Source organism: Anser brachyrhynchus (genome assembly GCF_964034855.1).
Source record: "Anser brachyrhynchus genome assembly, chromosome: 29".
Classification (NCBI taxonomy): domain Eukaryota; kingdom Metazoa; phylum Chordata; class Aves; order Anseriformes; family Anatidae; genus Anser; species Anser brachyrhynchus.
The window spans coordinates 2,606,157-2,620,633 of record NC_137722.1 but is presented as its reverse complement, the minus strand read 5'-3'; the positions used below and the strand labels follow the sequence as shown (position 1 = coordinate 2,620,633).

General features: G+C 62.2%; 1 protein-coding gene across 1 annotated transcript; it reads left to right on the top strand.

Annotated features, from left to right (window-relative positions):
• Nucleotides 1-229: 229 nt before the first annotated feature.
• Nucleotides 230-14,455, top strand: PA2G4 (proliferation-associated 2G4). The gene is made up of 15 exons (XM_080570928.1): nt 230-375; nt 2,775-2,903; nt 3,471-3,576; nt 3,797-3,866; nt 4,992-5,084; nt 5,790-5,853; nt 7,362-7,440; nt 8,525-8,603; nt 8,736-8,869; nt 9,485-9,579; nt 10,076-10,203; nt 10,731-10,784; nt 11,079-13,260; nt 14,118-14,140; nt 14,260-14,455. Exons 1-13 carry the CDS (start codon nt 288-290, stop codon nt 11,142-11,144), a joined length of 1,185 nt encoding a protein of 394 aa, XP_080427054.1. The 5' UTR covers nt 230-287; the 3' UTR covers nt 11,145-13,260; nt 14,118-14,140; nt 14,260-14,455.
• The last annotated feature ends 22 nt before the right edge of the window (nt 14,456-14,477 follow it).

Sequence of the window (14,477 nt, the reverse complement as noted above, 5' to 3'; positions counted from 1 at the left end):
CCCGCGCGCCACTTCCGCCCCGTCTCTTTTCGTCTCCCGCGAGAACCGCGGCGCCCCCTGGGAACTGGAGTCCTCCGGCCCGCTGCGGGCCGGTGCCGTGCGCGCCGCGGGCGTTGCCGGGAGCTGTAGTCCGGGGGGGCGGGGACTCGGCTTCCCAGCGTGCCTCGCGCGGAGCCCGCGCTCCTGCCCTGCTCGCGCGCTCGCGCTCGCGCTCCCCGGGGTCTCGGCGGCGGCGGCGGCGGCGGCGGGGGGGGGGGCGGCGGCGGCGGCCGGGGGCGGCTCCGACCATGTCGGGCGAGGAGGAGGCGGCGGAGCTGACGATCGCCGAGGACCTGGTGGTGACCAAGTACAAGATGGGGGGGGACATCGCCAACCGTGAGTGCGGGCCGCGGGCGGCGGGGGGGGGGGGGAGAGGGAGGGGAGGAGGGGGGCCCGGGGGGGGGGGGGGGGCAGCACCGGGGGTACTGGGAGGGGCGGGGGGGGGACGGGGAGGGGGGAGGGGGGGGGAGCGGGAGGCGGCGGGCCTGGGGCGGGCGGCGCGGCCTAGCCCCCCCCCGGGCCCGTCTGACCCCGCTGGGGGGGGCGGGGGGGGGGAGCACGGAGCCCCCGGGCCGTGGGGGGGGGGCTGCGGGGGTCCGGGGGGGCCGCTCCCGGTGGTCCCGGCCCGGCCCCGCTCGGCGGGCGCTGCCCGCACGTGGCCTCCGCGCCCCACGTGCACCGGGGGGGGGGGGGGGGGGGCAGGGCCCGCCGGGCTCCCCCCAGCAGGGGCGGGCGGGGGCACGGCCGCAAACCCCCCCCCGGGCCGGGCTCCCCCCGGTGCCTCCGGTCTTTTGTTAAGGGATCGACCCCCCCCGGCCCGGACCCCCCTTACCGGGGGGGGGGCAACGGGGCCGGGCCGGGGCGCGCTCTCGGGGCTGGGCAGCACCGGGCCGGGCCCTGCCGCCGCTCCCCCCCCACCCCGTCCCGGGACCCCCCAGGGTCAGCCCCCCGATCCCGGCCGCCCCCCGTGGCTCCTGCCCCCCCCCGTTTCGGTTTTAAACGTTTATTTTTGCTGCATCACCCCCGCGGCTCGCTGCCCCCGGGAGCTGACAGCTGCTGCCCGAGGCCCCGGGACCGACGGCACTGGGGGGCCCCGGGAGCACCGTGCCCGCCCCCCCCCCCCGGGGGGCTACTGTCGGGCTCCTCGAGGCGTCCGCAGATCCTCAGCAGGACCCCCCAGGGCTCGCAGCCTCCCGTCGGCCCCGCTTCGCTGCCCCGAGCGTCGGTACCGGGGGGGCAGAGCCCCTCCGGTGGGACCGGAGCTGCTTCAACGCCGGCCACCGGTTTGGCCCCGGGTCCGGTGGGGGGACGGCAGCTCGGTCCCGGTGTCCGCCTTAGCGGAGCTGGGAGCGCGTTGGGGAAGGGCGAGCGGAGCCGTGGCAAAAAAAGGTTTCCTGGTTCGCAGCACCCCGCGCCCGCGGTGCCGCGAGGCGCTGGGGCAGGACGGAGCGGGGTTAGGCGGCTTCGCGCCGGCTGCTGCCCGGTTTTGTCCGAACGCTCTACGGAGCGCGGCTCTCCGCTCGTCTCCCCGCGGCGTTTGCTTTAACGCTGCCGTTTTTTTCGCCTCCCTGTGTCCTGCCACCCGCTGAACGCCTCCTGCGCAGGAGCGTTGTCCGCGCTTGGGAGCGTTCCCAATCCGTAAACGTCTGCGACGCGTGGAAAGGTGACCGAAACCGCCCGAAAGGTACCGTGCAGGTGAAAGCTTCGGGTTTTGGCAGCGTCAGGGAAACGATAAGAACCTGTCCTCGGAAACGCCTTCGTGGGCACTTCCAGAGCACGTACGCGCACCCAGGACGTGCACCGTTGGTGACGGAAGCTCCCGCCAAGGGGGAAACGCTTCACAGAGCGGCTTCTCACAGAAGCAACGCGCTCACGGCGCGGGGGGGAAGCTGCGAGGACGCCTTTTGCACCAGGACCTGAAAACTTTAGGGCAAGCCTTGTGAGTCCTGGTCGAGCGTCCCGGCTTCACGAGAAGAACGAGGGGGAACGGCGGCTGGGGGCCGCGGGGAGCCCGCGGTGCCGTCGAGGTGTGTTGGCAGGGGAAAAGCCGTGGGGCCCTCCTGCGAAGCTCCAGGCGCGCTGGAGCCGAAAGGCTGCCAGGACTCGTAGGCACCAGAACACGCCCCAAAAAGGGGGACAGGCGGCGTGCGAAGCAGGCAGCGAAACTCGCCCTGACCTCCAGCGAGGCGCGCGGCGTCCCCCGCGTCAGCCGGGCGCCGTGTCGGGGAGCGGAGCACGCGCCCTGCCTTAGAGCCGCGATTCTGCAGCGTCAGGGCCCGGCGAAACGGGCTCTGCTTCGCCTGCTCCGGGCCCTCCGGTCCCAGGCGCCCGCAGCGGTGGCCCCTGCCCCTTTGATGTGCTGCGCGTCTTGCCTCCTGAGTAATTTCCAAACCTGTTTCTGGAGCTCTGACTTGGCTGGAAAGAATGTGGGAGAGCGGTGTTCCTGCTCGGCTGCTTTGTTGAGCAGGGCTCGGTGTGCGAGGCTGCAGCGCTTCCCCCGCGCAAATCCCAGCTTCCCTCTGTTTGCTCGCGCTCTTCAGGGAAGCGGCCCGGGAAAGCCAGCTCTCAAAAACGCAAAATAAACGTTGAAACGGGTTTTCTGTGTGTCCGCGGCCCTCTTGGTGAAAAGCAGAGTCGAGAATCTTGCTCCCCACAAAAAAATGGATCGACCTCTCGCTCCCACGGCGCTCGCCGTTGCTGTGCTGTGACGGCTCCGTGTCTGTGCTTCTCTCCAGGGGTCCTGCGTGCCGTGGTGGAAGCAGCCGGCTCGGGAGCGTCGGTTCTGTGCTTGTGCGAGAAGGGAGACGCCATGATCATGGAGGAGACCGGCAAGATTTTCAAGAAGGAGAAAGAAATGAAAAAAGGTGAGGCCCGCTCCAACGCGGGCGCGTCGGTTTGGGCCTGTTGGGTGCGAGGGGGCAGCGGGGCAGGAAGCGCCGCTCGGTATCGTTAGAACTGGGCTGCGTCTCCCAGAGAGCCGGCCTCAGCCCACATCACCCCGCTCGTCCTGCTCACAGCATCACCGGCGAGCCGGAGCTTCGCGTTTTGTCGCTCCCCGAAACGAGGGTCGCTGGGGGCAGCGCTGCCCTCCCTGCGGCCGGCCTGGAGCTGCCCTGGAAATGGCGACACCCGAACGTGCCGCCGGGCTCCCTGCGTTGCGCTCTGGGGGTTTGGGGTCCCTTTCGCAAGCGTCTTGTTGCCGGGGATCCGTTTCTTCGGTGGGGTGCCTGGGCAAAAGGAAGAGCCGGCGCGGGGGCACGCCACGCGCTGCGGTCCTCCTGCTTTTGGGCTGGAGGCGGACGCAACGGGGCATTTCACCCAGCTTTAAAAGGACCTAAAACCTAAGCGACCTTCACGCTGCCCGGGCTGCTGCCCGCGCCGCGTGGGGCTGCGGGACTTCACGGGGCATTTCTGTGTTTTCCGTTCCACAGGTATTGCCTTCCCGACGAGTATATCGGTAAATAACTGCGTCTGTCACTTCTCCCCCTTGAAGAGCGACCAAGACTACATCCTCAAAGACGGAGACTTGGTCAAAATGTAAGCGTCTCGCTTATGTTTCTTGTGAGTTGGCTGCTGGCATCTGGGCTTTGCTTTTTAATCCTGCTCGGTGCGTTAAGTACTTCCCCGGCGTGACTAATTGCGGAATCTAATAGCTAGTCGAGCTTTTGAAACGCGCCTGCATGTGGAGTACTTGTAGAAGTCACACAAGTTTCCCGAGCCATTAGGCCCCACCTGTAATTACCTCTTTGTGTTGCAGCGACTTGGGAGTCCACGTGGACGGCTTCATAGCGAATGTAGCACACAGTTTTGTCATAGACGCCTCCAAGGTAGGTCTGTAGCGCGGTGGTGTCGCTCCTGCAGCTGCTGCTTCGTGCGCAGCGAACGGCTGACGTGTGGGTGCACCTGGTTCTCCAGCAGCAAGCGCGGAGCCTCGGGGAGAGGTGGCTGCTCGGGTCGCAAAGGCGCCGCAGATCTGGTGTAAAAACGGTGCCTTTTGCAAAACCCCTCAGTCCCCTGGCAGGCGAGGGCTGGCTGGCGCGCTGCCTCGGCCCGTACAATTCCGCAAGGTTACAAAGAGCCTGGGACAGACCAAACGCAGGCGGCGCTGCGCAAATGGAGGTGCGGCTGGCCCTGGGGCGGGCTGGGCAGGTTTTCCTGCCCCCTCTGCTGGCCGAGGCACGCGGAGCCGAGCGCCGCGCTGCTGCCGTCGCCTTCCCGAACCCGAGCACGGGGTGGGGGCTTGTTCCCCGGCCCCAAACACCCGTCCCTGCTGCCTGCTTTTCCTGTCCGAGCGTGCCTGGGCGGGCCCGGGGCAGTTTTTCTCACCTGGGGTCGGTGGCAGCGCGCAGCCCCGGCACCCGCTGGCACGGGTGGTTGGTGGGCCAGGCCGCCGGTCGGGCGTTATGGAGGTGAGGCCAAGCCACGCTCCTGATGCCGGCTGTGGGAGTCGCTGTTAGGTGCGTGGAGCTGTCACGTAGGCTTGGAACAGGATTTTAGCTGTAGTCTGGGGAGGAGGACGGCGGTGTGGGTCTTCAGAATGGCTTTTCTCTTGCGGAGAGGACAGAAAAATTTCACGGGATGTGCTGGAAGCCTTTCCCCAGTCCGTGTTCCTGGCTACGCAAGAGTCTTGTTCGGTCTTTGACAGCGATGAGCTCGTACGAGGGTGTTCTTGTTGGAATTCCACAGGGAATAGCGGAGAAATTCAACAGGAAATAATGGAGAGGCAGCGCGGTTGTGGCTGATGCTCACCTGCTTTTTGAACAGGGGAAGGACTGGTGGCAGAGCTGCGAAGCCAGGAGCTGCCCCACCTCTGACTGAGATCCCTTGCTGTGCTCGGGGAGGGCGTTTGGTTAGGTGGAGGCTTTCCGTCCCCGGGCAGTCAGCAGAGCATTCTTGACAATAAGAGGTAAAAGCACTTAGCCCAAAGAGCCTTTCTTTTCCCCTTCTTGCAGGAAAACCCCGTGTCAGGCCGTAAGGCTGATGTCATCAAGGCAGCTCACCTCTGTGCTGAAGCCGCCCTGCGCTTGGTGAAGCCTGGAAACCAGGTGAGCGACCGAGGGGTGTGGAAACGCAGCTGGGACGGGGCGAGGAGCTCCGGTCGCCCGTACCACACGGCTGCTTCAGGCATAAAAACAGAGGCCTGGGAAGCACGGCCCAGCTCCGTGGGGAGCTGGAAGCAGCTGTCTGCAGGCAGCGCCCCTGGGGGAGCACCGGCCCCGGGGTGGGGGCTCCTCTGTCAGCAGCTCTGGCTTCCTGCAGGACCCGAGCGCTCGCTTGGGTGAGGGCGGCTTCGCAGAGAGGCCGCGGGTGCTTCTGCTCGCCGGTCCTTCCCTTCTGGGGGCAGCCGGGCACGCAGCAGCTCCCCTGAAAGGGGCTCCCTTAAACCTCTCCCACTTGCGCCTCTCCCTTGGCTGCTGCTCAGATGCCTCAGCGGCCGCAGGCATTCTCCTTTGTCGCCCCGTTACTATTCCAGACGTGCCTGGGTTTCTCGTAGCTGCCGGTGTCATCTCCTAAAGGGACGGCTTGCGAAAAGGCACTGGGTGCGACCAGGAGGCTGAGCTGACCTCGTGGTCCGTGCCGTTTTTGTTGATACGGGGTTAAAAATGGAAGCCTGGCGCCGCTTCTCCTTTTTTTTTGGAGGTGTCAGAGCACCACTCGGTTTATCACGGAACGCTGTCAAGTGAAAAACCTGTCGTGCCCGTGCCTTGGATTTTACGCCCTTAATGTGTTTTCGTGTGTTCTTCATCCAGAATACGCAAGTGACAGACACGTGGAACAAAATAGCCCACTCGTTTCACTGCACGCCGATCGAAGGTAAGGCCTGGGGACCAGCTGAGGCAGAGGTAGCAACGTTTTAATTACACGCTGATCGAGATCCCGAGCTGCCCTCTTCAAATGCTGGGAAGCACACGCTGGCACCAGGTCCTAGACACGCCATCTCTGAACGCAGCAGCCTTTGCCTAAAAATCTCTTCAAAACTACCTAGATTCTTCTTCCCTCCTCTGTTTTTTGTTTCTGGTTTTGATCTGTTTTTAAAGATGCGTTAATCTGGGAACAACAGCCGTGGGCTTCCCGGGCTGGTAGGTGGTGTCCTGGCTTGGGGACTTCCTGCTGACCTTGGGCGAATCGCTTGGCCCTCTGCTGCAGACTTGGCCACTCGCGGTTCAATCCCCTGTAGTAAATGCACAAAAGAGCTCGTTTGTAATGCGGGATCCATTGCAAAAGATGCCCATAGATGCGCGGGGTATGTAATTTCCTCCCTCACAGCTCCAAACTGATTCATGTTTTCTTCACAGCCTCGATAATGAGCGGGGGAAAGGCGCTGGGGTAACTCCTTGTGGGAAGGAGAAGGCTGGGCTCTTGTTTGAAAGGTGGCAAGAGCCGAGCTCGGCATTTGGCACGTGCAGATGCTTTTCTCCTCGTTGGTGACATCACCAACAAACCGTTTTCAGCCGCGATTAAATTGGCCCATTCTTAGTTAAGCTTCCTGAAACACCGTAAAGCTGGCGCGTTCTCTCCGCTCGCCTTGGCCCGGCCTCGGAAGGTCGCTGCCCTGTTCGCTGTGTGGGCTGGCTTTGTGGGTCTCCTCAGCACTCTGCTCCTTTCTCTGAGAAACCGTGGCATGAGCCGCAGCGAGGAGGCGGCTGCTCGCACTGTCAAGGGAGTTGAAGCAGCCGCTGTTTTGGAAACAGTCAAGCGCCGCAATTATCTAGGCACTGGCAGCAGCAGAAGGCCCCAGCTGATGAAAACAAACGGAGCTGCTGGCGGCCGGGCTCTCCCTTCCCGCTGGCAGAGCCGTCCCCAATGGACGAGACGCGTGTCCCGGGCCGGGCTGGGGGCAGGAGTGGCCGCGTGTACCCCTGGTAGGCTCCAGGCTGAAGGGGAACAGAAAGGGAGGGCGAGTTGAGCCCCCCCCCAAATACGCCCTGAGTGCGGCACGGCCTAGCCAGCACCGAAAGCCTCCATTCATTTGATGTGTTTAAGGACACCCCGGGAGCGTGATGCGTGCGCTCACGGGCTCACCTCCAGCCCGTTACAAGTGGCTGGTGAGTCGGGGCGCTTCACCGAGGAGCAGCGGTGCCAGGAGGGGTCCCCAACTCCTCCTGCAGGGGGAGGACTGCGGGGGGGTCCCGGTGGGCTCTGGGGAGCTCCGCACCCACCGACGTGCGGGGACAGCCCCTGAGCAGGTGAAGCTGAGGAAGCTTTAACGCCCGGGGCGGTTTGCTTGGCTGTTTGCTGCGGCCCTGGGTCCTGGAGTGTCGATAAACGCGAGGCTCTGGCGTGCAGCTCAGAGGCGTTAATGGGTTCTCTTATCGTGGCAGGGATGCTGTCGCACCAGCTGAAACAGCATGTGATCGATGGAGAGAAAACAATCATCCAGAACCCTACAGACCAGCAAAAGTGAGCATCACCTCGGGGGCTGCTGCTTTCCACGGTACCTGGGAGTGGCGTGGCTCGGGCCGGGGCTCTCATTTCTCCCTTTTTGGCTGTGGGATCAGGCGGGGTGGAGCAGGTACGTTTGCACGCGGTGGCTGGCTGCCGCTGCGACGGAGTTTAACCCGCAGGAAGAGCGCTCCCCGCACGAAGCCTTGCTTGAAGTCTGACCCAGGAAGGCAGACTCGGAGGTTGTTATCCCCCTAGCTTGTCTGTTCTACCTGAACGTGCACCGTGTCTCGGTGTTTGGGGTTCCTTCTGAGAAGGAGAGGCTGCAAGGCACCGATGTGACACTCCTCGCTGGCACCTGCGAGCCTCCTTGGTTTCCGTCCAGTTTCTCGAAGGAGTCCCCAGTAAATTGCAGCCTGTGGCCTTAGAGGCTGCCAGCAAAATAGCCAGCTGTTGCTTGCCGTGGCCGCGGATGCTCGTTCAGCAGGAAGCGTGCCAAGGCTGTCGCTCGTCTCGCAGAGGCTGCCAGGAGCCCACTGCATGGCGATGGCTGTCAGCATCCTCTCAGGATGGTTTTGGACTAACGAGCTGGATGTGCCCTGCTCCAGCAGCTTCTCTCCCTCGGGGGTGCGCTCAGGGCTGGGTCTCAAGCTGAATATTTAGAGTTTAGGGGCTTCAAATCCAGCACTTGGCTCGCGAGGTCTCTAGCGTAGGGATGTGCCGGGTGCGGTGGGCTCTTGGCCTGCTGGGACGTGACCGCAAGCTCAAGGAGCTGGCGCTGAACGTGGGGGACAGCTTCCCCCCCTGTTGGGGATGGAGCTACTTGTCCTGGGCAGGAAGAGCGCTGGCTTGCTGTTGTTTTTCTCTGCCAGCCTGTCGCCGATCAGTTCTATTACCTGGGACGTAAATCTTCGACTTCTGTGCCAGCTTTTGCTCTTCTGGTCGGGGACCCGCTCACTTCGGAGCACCCTGGCGCCGCTTTGTGCTTGCAGACCCTCACTGGCCAAGCCCAGCGTGGGCGTGTTGGAGGTGCTGTGGCTGCACGGGAGGTGTCGTCCTCTCTGCTTGCCGTTGTTTGACTCACCAAACCTTTTTCATCCAGGAAGGACCACGAAAAAGCGGAATTTGAGGTCCACGAAGTTTATGCTGTCGATGTTCTTGTCAGCAGTGGAGAGGGAAAGGTGAGTTGGGTTCTCCCTGCCCGGTGTTCCTCCGCGCGCGTGGCCGACGCGGCGTCCTGGCCCAGGCAGTTCTCCGGCTGAGGAGCTGCTGCTCTGCCCCCTTCCCGCTCTCAGCTCTGTTCGCGTTTTCAGGCGAAGGACGCCGGGCAGAGGACTACGATTTACAAAAGGGACCCCTCCAAACAGTATGGCTTGAAGATGAAAACCTCCCGTGCCTTTTTCAGCGAGGTGGAGAGGCGCTTTGATACTATGCCATTTACTCTCAGGTATTTGCTTTTACTCGTGGCCTCCCCACATGTGCGGAGCTGGATGCTTTGCGTGAGCTTGCAGACCATGCTGACAGCAAAAGCAGCGTGCCTTCAGTGTCCGTCACAGAGGGGGAGGCAGCTTCTGCTACTTTACGTTGGGGCTTGCTGTACTTGAGCCCAGGGGTGGGTGGAGGAAGGATGTTACGGGCTTAAACAGGAATCCCAGGCACAGGCTGAGGATCGGAGAATCTCCTGGGCCCTGCGTGGCAGGCGGGGAGTCTGGAATTGCGGCTAAAATAAAAAGGAGAGGAGCGAAAGCAGTGCCAGGGTGCAGCGTGAGGAGGGGAGGCAGCTCCAGTCAGTTTTTGGATGTGACGTGCTTGTAAAATAAGGAAGCAACGTTCACCTGACGGGCTCTTTTTGTCCTTAAATCCACTTACCTTTTCCGCTCTCGGAAGGCAACCGTTCACCCAGCAGGTGCCTGCTCTGACAAACGGTTTTGTCACCGCAACACACGCAGCGCCGCTGGGCGAGGGAGACACGAGCGTAGGAAGTCCCCAGCCTGACCCCGGGGGCAATCCTGAAGCCTGCGGGGTGGGATCTGGCTCAGCTGTGGCTCTCCTTCCTCCGCAGGGCGTTTGAGGATGAGAAGAAGGCCAGGATGGGGGTGGTGGAATGCGCCAAACACGAGCTGCTCCAGCCTTTCAACGTCCTCTACGAAAAGGAAGGTGAGTGCTGGTGGCGGGAGGGCCGGGAGCCCGGTGTGGGTGCCTGCTCGGCAGGCAGCTGGCGGTCGCTTCCCGAGGCCGACGAGACCGGTGCTGGCCGTGCCGCGGCACAAACGCCGGGGGTGCTCTTCAAGGGCCCTGGCATCCGTCCGCCTGGAAACTCGCTCCCCGCTGGCTTCTGGACCTTGTTTTGGAATTGTTCCAGCGATTAGATGAAACTTTTCATGGAGTAATTTCCTGGGCGGGAGGAGAGATTGACAGCCCAAGTTTTCGCTTAGGGAGCGGGCTGGAGAGGCCGTGGGGTGGTGCTGAGGGAACTGTTTTGCTCTGGTCAGGGTTGGTCCGAGGAGCTCCCGCAGGCTGGTTTGTAGCTGTGACGGTGTGGGAGTGGAAATGGGACGGGAATTGAAAGAGCACCCCACTGGGAACATGTGCCTGGATAGCCAGCGGATCAGATGCCCGGGGGCTGGTAGTAACGCCTGTTTCTCCTTTGCAGGAGAGTTTGTTGCACAGTTCAAATTCACAGTGCTTTTAATGCCCAACGGCCCTATGAGGATAACAAGTGGCCCCTTCGAGCCTGAGCTCTACAAGTCGGAGTTTGAGGTGCAAGATGGAGAACTGAAGGTCAGTTTAAAAAAAAACATAAGGTGCAAGCACATCTCGCGGGTTGCCCTGTGTTTCTGCCCCTTGGGGTGAAGGTGGGAAGTAAAATCCAGGAGACTGTGCTGGATGGAGAGCAGGAGCTTAAAAAATGAAAAGCTCAGCCCCTGCAGCCAGGCTGCCTGCACGTCCGAGGGCAGCAGTAGGTCGTGGTGCAAATCAACGGCTCGTTGCAGCCCCGCAGCACCAGCAAAAAGGTTTTAGCCCAGGTTGGGCTCTTATTTCCTGCATCAAACTTGTGGCAGCGGTACCAGCCCCTTCCTACGAGCCGCTGAGAAGCCCCGACAGCTGGCTCCAAGGCCTCGTGCCTCAGCGGAGCGCGAGGCTGCGGCATTCCCCGCTACCGCTATGCCTGTTAGGACTTACCACCATTCCTTCGGGGGCTGGCCATGCTCCTCCTGCTGTAAATGCATTTAAAGCCCTTTATCTTCTGTCAAAAAAAAAACCAAAGTATGGCTTTCTACTCTCTTATGTTTCCTTCCTGTCTCCAGGCCCTTCTACAAAGTTCTGCAAGCCGGAAGACCCAGAAAAAGAAGAAAAAGAAGGTGATTTGGTCACGTTTTGTGGGGATTGGTGGCACCCAATCAGCGGCACCCAGCCTTAACCAAGTTCCTGTGTGGTTGAGTTTCGGGCTCGCCTCCGAGCCTGCCTCAGCGCAGGGCTGAAAGAACACGCTGGTGTTCCCCTGGTGGGGGAAGCGGCACCCTCGAGGCACCCTCTTTTCCTCCCAGTCAGGTTCCTCGGGTGGGCTCCCTCGCAGCTGCGTGGTCGGTCTGCCCCTCGCTGGTGTCCCCGAGCGCGTCCCCGTCCTGACAGCTGCCGTGGGTTTGTTTCCGCAGGCCTCCAAGAACGCAGAGAATGCCACCACGGGAGAGACGGCGGAGGAGAACGAGGCTGGCGACTGAGCGGCTCCCGCTCCCTCCATGTAGCACCCACTTCACACACACTCGCCCCTTTCCCCCCCCCCCCAAAAAAAAAACAAAATCTAGCACTGTTTGTCTCTTACGACCAAACAACAAACAGGCTGGACTTCCCACTGACAACAACCAGCTCCTGTTGACTTTGCCAATGAGGGAGGATTCTCTCAGCCACTTCAGACTACTTAAAAATAAAGCAGGAAAACAAAATGAGGAGTAAAAGCTAGTCTATATCCACTCTTTCTAACCTTTTATACTACTCATACTTGTTAAAGAGGTGAACAACTAAGCCGTTCCCAGTGAGAGGGAGTGTAGAGAGCTGCTTGCTTTCTTCTTCTTCCTTCTCCCTTTTTTTAATTTCTCCCTTTACAGATTTTCTTGGAGGAAAAAAAAAAAAAGCTGATTACGCCCGAGAAAAAGTGACCTGTGTTTAGTGATATGGTACGCGCGTACGGTGTAAGGTGACCTGCCTCGCAGCGCTATCTCAGCTCCTCCCCAGCCGCGTAGGCATTTCTGTCTGTTACCTTGGGGCAGAGGATTTCTCACTTTCTTTTAGCCTCTAGATTGTATATTTCGCATTGGAAAAATACCAAATTTTGCGTCCCCTGTGAGACTGTAGGCTGTCCTGTCTACCGCGCTCTGTCTCTGCCTTGGTTTACGTATAAACACTCTATTTTTTAATACACCGCTGTGGCGAGCTTGTTTTTAAATTGACTGCCCAACTTGAAAGGAAGCAAATCAGCGTTCCCCACCTGACGGCTCTGCGGAGGGGCAGGAGGCAGGCGAGCTGGCTGCCCCAGGGCCCTGCCTGCTGCTCTCCAGTTTGTTTAAATTCCCTGATGCCCTGGGGTGTTTTATTCTTCCTCGTGGCTGGTTTCCATGGCCTGTGAGTATGTTCCACTCTTTTATGTGTATTGGATCCTGGAAGGGCATCCCGCCTGCGCATGTTCTCGGTGGCAGTAGGCGAGGGAAAGGCTACAGCAGACTCGGGCTAGAGTCCAGCCAGGGGTATCGCTCTTTTCTAGGGGGTCTTTTGGTTTGTTCTTTTTTTTTTAAAAAGAAAAAAAAAAAAAAGCTGATTGAATTTCATGAATTTGAATGTGTGAGGTGTTTTTATGTACTGATATCTGCTGATCGGGTCTCCGGTCCCTCTCCTTCTGTAGCTGAATTTGGGAAAATCCCCTGCTTGGAAAAACGCCCCGTCAGGCGGCTGCTCCCGGGCTCCTCCGCAGGCACCATGCTTCCCTGCCGCCAGCTGGGCTCTGCCTCAGCTCCACACGTGCGGATACTACCAAAGCCAATAAAAGAGAATAAACGATGCGATACCTTTTTTTTTTTTTCTGATTTTTTTCCACCTGCCTGCTCCCGTTCGCCACCTTTCCGGCTCCGTGGCGGCCCAGGGGCAGGCGGAGGTGCCGCGGGGTGGCGGGTGCTGGGCTCAGCGGCTGCGGAGGGAAACCCACCCCTCGTTCCCCAGCAGGAACATTTTAGCCTTTTTAAGCAATATCCTCTCTTATCGCCTTCTGTGGAGGAACGGCGGAGCTAACCTTTCTCCTCAACCCACGTTACAGGTTTGTACGCCACTAAGACTTGCCGGAGGTTTATTTAATTTTCTATTTTTTACCTGTAAAAAAAAAAAAATAATAATGTACCTCTTGATACAAGACAAGACACCCCCCCCCGTTGTTTAAAATGTCGAAAAAACTCCCGAGAAGCCCTCTGTAACGCCTTTGTTTCCAAATAAACGTGACTGGTGACCGCCGCGGGCCTGCCTCTCATCACTGGGGGGGGCTGGGGGGGGGGGGTGGTGGCGGCGGCTCCCTCCCGCTCTGGCGACGTGCAAAATGGCGGCCGGCGCGCGGACTACATCTCCCGTCGTGCCCCGCGGGGCGACTACGTATCCCGTCGTGCCCCGCGCAGGGGGCGGGGACTCGGCGCCTGCCTATAAATAGGCCCCGGCGGGGTCCGCGAGCCTCTCTCGGCCGCCGCCGCCATTTTGTCGGCTGCCGTTGCTGCCGTCCTCCATCTGCCGCCATCCGCCGTTAGCGCCGCCGCCGCCCGCCGGGACTGAGCGCGGCGGCCGCGCGCCGCCATGAGGGCTAAGGTGAGCGGCGGGGGGCGGCCGATGGCGCCTCGGAGCGCGATGCGGCCTCGGCTGCGGCCTGGGGGGGGGGCGCGGGGCTGGGGGGGGGGCTTTGGGTGCTGAGGGACCGGGGCAGGGGCAGGGGGGCCTGGGCCGGGGGGTGTCGCTGGGGGGTGTCCCTGGGTGCTGGGGGGTCTCGGAGGGAGGTCCCCAGGTGCCTGGGAAGTCCCTGAGGGGGGGGGGTCCCGGGGGTCCCTCAGTGCTGGGGGGGGTGCCAGGAGGGGACGGTCCCTGAGGGGGTCCCTGGATGCTGGGGGGGCCCTGAGGGGGGTCCCCAAGTGCCTGGGGTGCCGGGGGAGGAGGGGGTCACAGGGTGCTGGGCAGTCCCTGAGGAGGGGGTTCCGGGGAGCGTCCCATAGTGCTGGGGGGGGTCACTGGGTGCCGGACAGTCCCTGAGAAGGGCCCCCTGGGTGCTGGGGGGTCCCTGAGGGGGAGGTCCTGGGGGGTCCCTTAGTACTGGGGGGTGCCAGGAGGGGACGGTCCCCGAGGGGGTCCCTGGGTGCTGGGCAGTCCCTGAGGAGGTCCCCTGGGTGCTGGGGGAGCGCAGAGGGGGTCCCTTGGTGACGGGAGGGGGGGGTGTTTGTGTGCTTGAAGGGTGTCGGGTGGGGGGGGTCCCTGGGTACCGGTAGTGTCTTGGGGGGTGGGGGTGGGGTCCTGGTGCCTCTTTTATAGCGGGACCTGGAGCAGGTGCAGGGCCCGGGGGCTGCTCGGGGGGGGTCGGCAGGGTGCGGGGGTTCTGCGGGGTTGTGGCTGGGGGAGCCCCGGGGCTGCCCGGTGCCGGCTGCGCTCACTCACCGGTTCCTCTCCTCTCTCTGCAGTGGCGCAAGAAGCGAATGCGCAGGTACGTGAGGGGGGCTCCCCGCGGGGCCCCGGGCCTGGCGCTTCCCCTTCCGGGGGGGGTCCCAGGCGGCACCGGCCCCGTGCCCGGTGTCCGAGCGCCGCTCCGTGTCTCTCCCCTAGGCTGAAGCGCAAGAGGAGGAAGATGCGGCAGAGGTCCAAGTAGGCGCCGCGCCCGGCCCCGGAGCCCCGGACCGGAGGAGCCGTCGGAGCGCTGCAGGGAGCTGGCGGCGGGGCAGTACCGGGGCCGTACCGGGACCGGTGCCGCGCTCTGTAACGGCCCCGGTGCCGCCAATAAAGCTTGGATGTGTTCGTTGGACACGGCGTGGTGCTGCTGGGGG

What these genes read in the sequence shown, in the direction of transcription:
- PA2G4 (XM_080570928.1), top strand. Translation starts at nt 288, where the DNA reads ATGTCGGGCGAGGAGGAGGCGGCGGAGCTGACGATCGCCGAGGACCTG. An exon ending in TTGTCATAGACGCCTCCAAG is followed by an intron (nt 3,867 to 4,991) that starts GTAGGTCTGTAG and finishes CCCTTCTTGCAG; the next exon opens with GAAAACCCCGTGTCAGGCCG. An exon ending in TGGTGAAGCCTGGAAACCAG is followed by an intron (nt 5,085 to 5,789) that starts GTGAGCGACCGA and finishes TTCTTCATCCAG; the next exon opens with AATACGCAAGTGACAGACAC.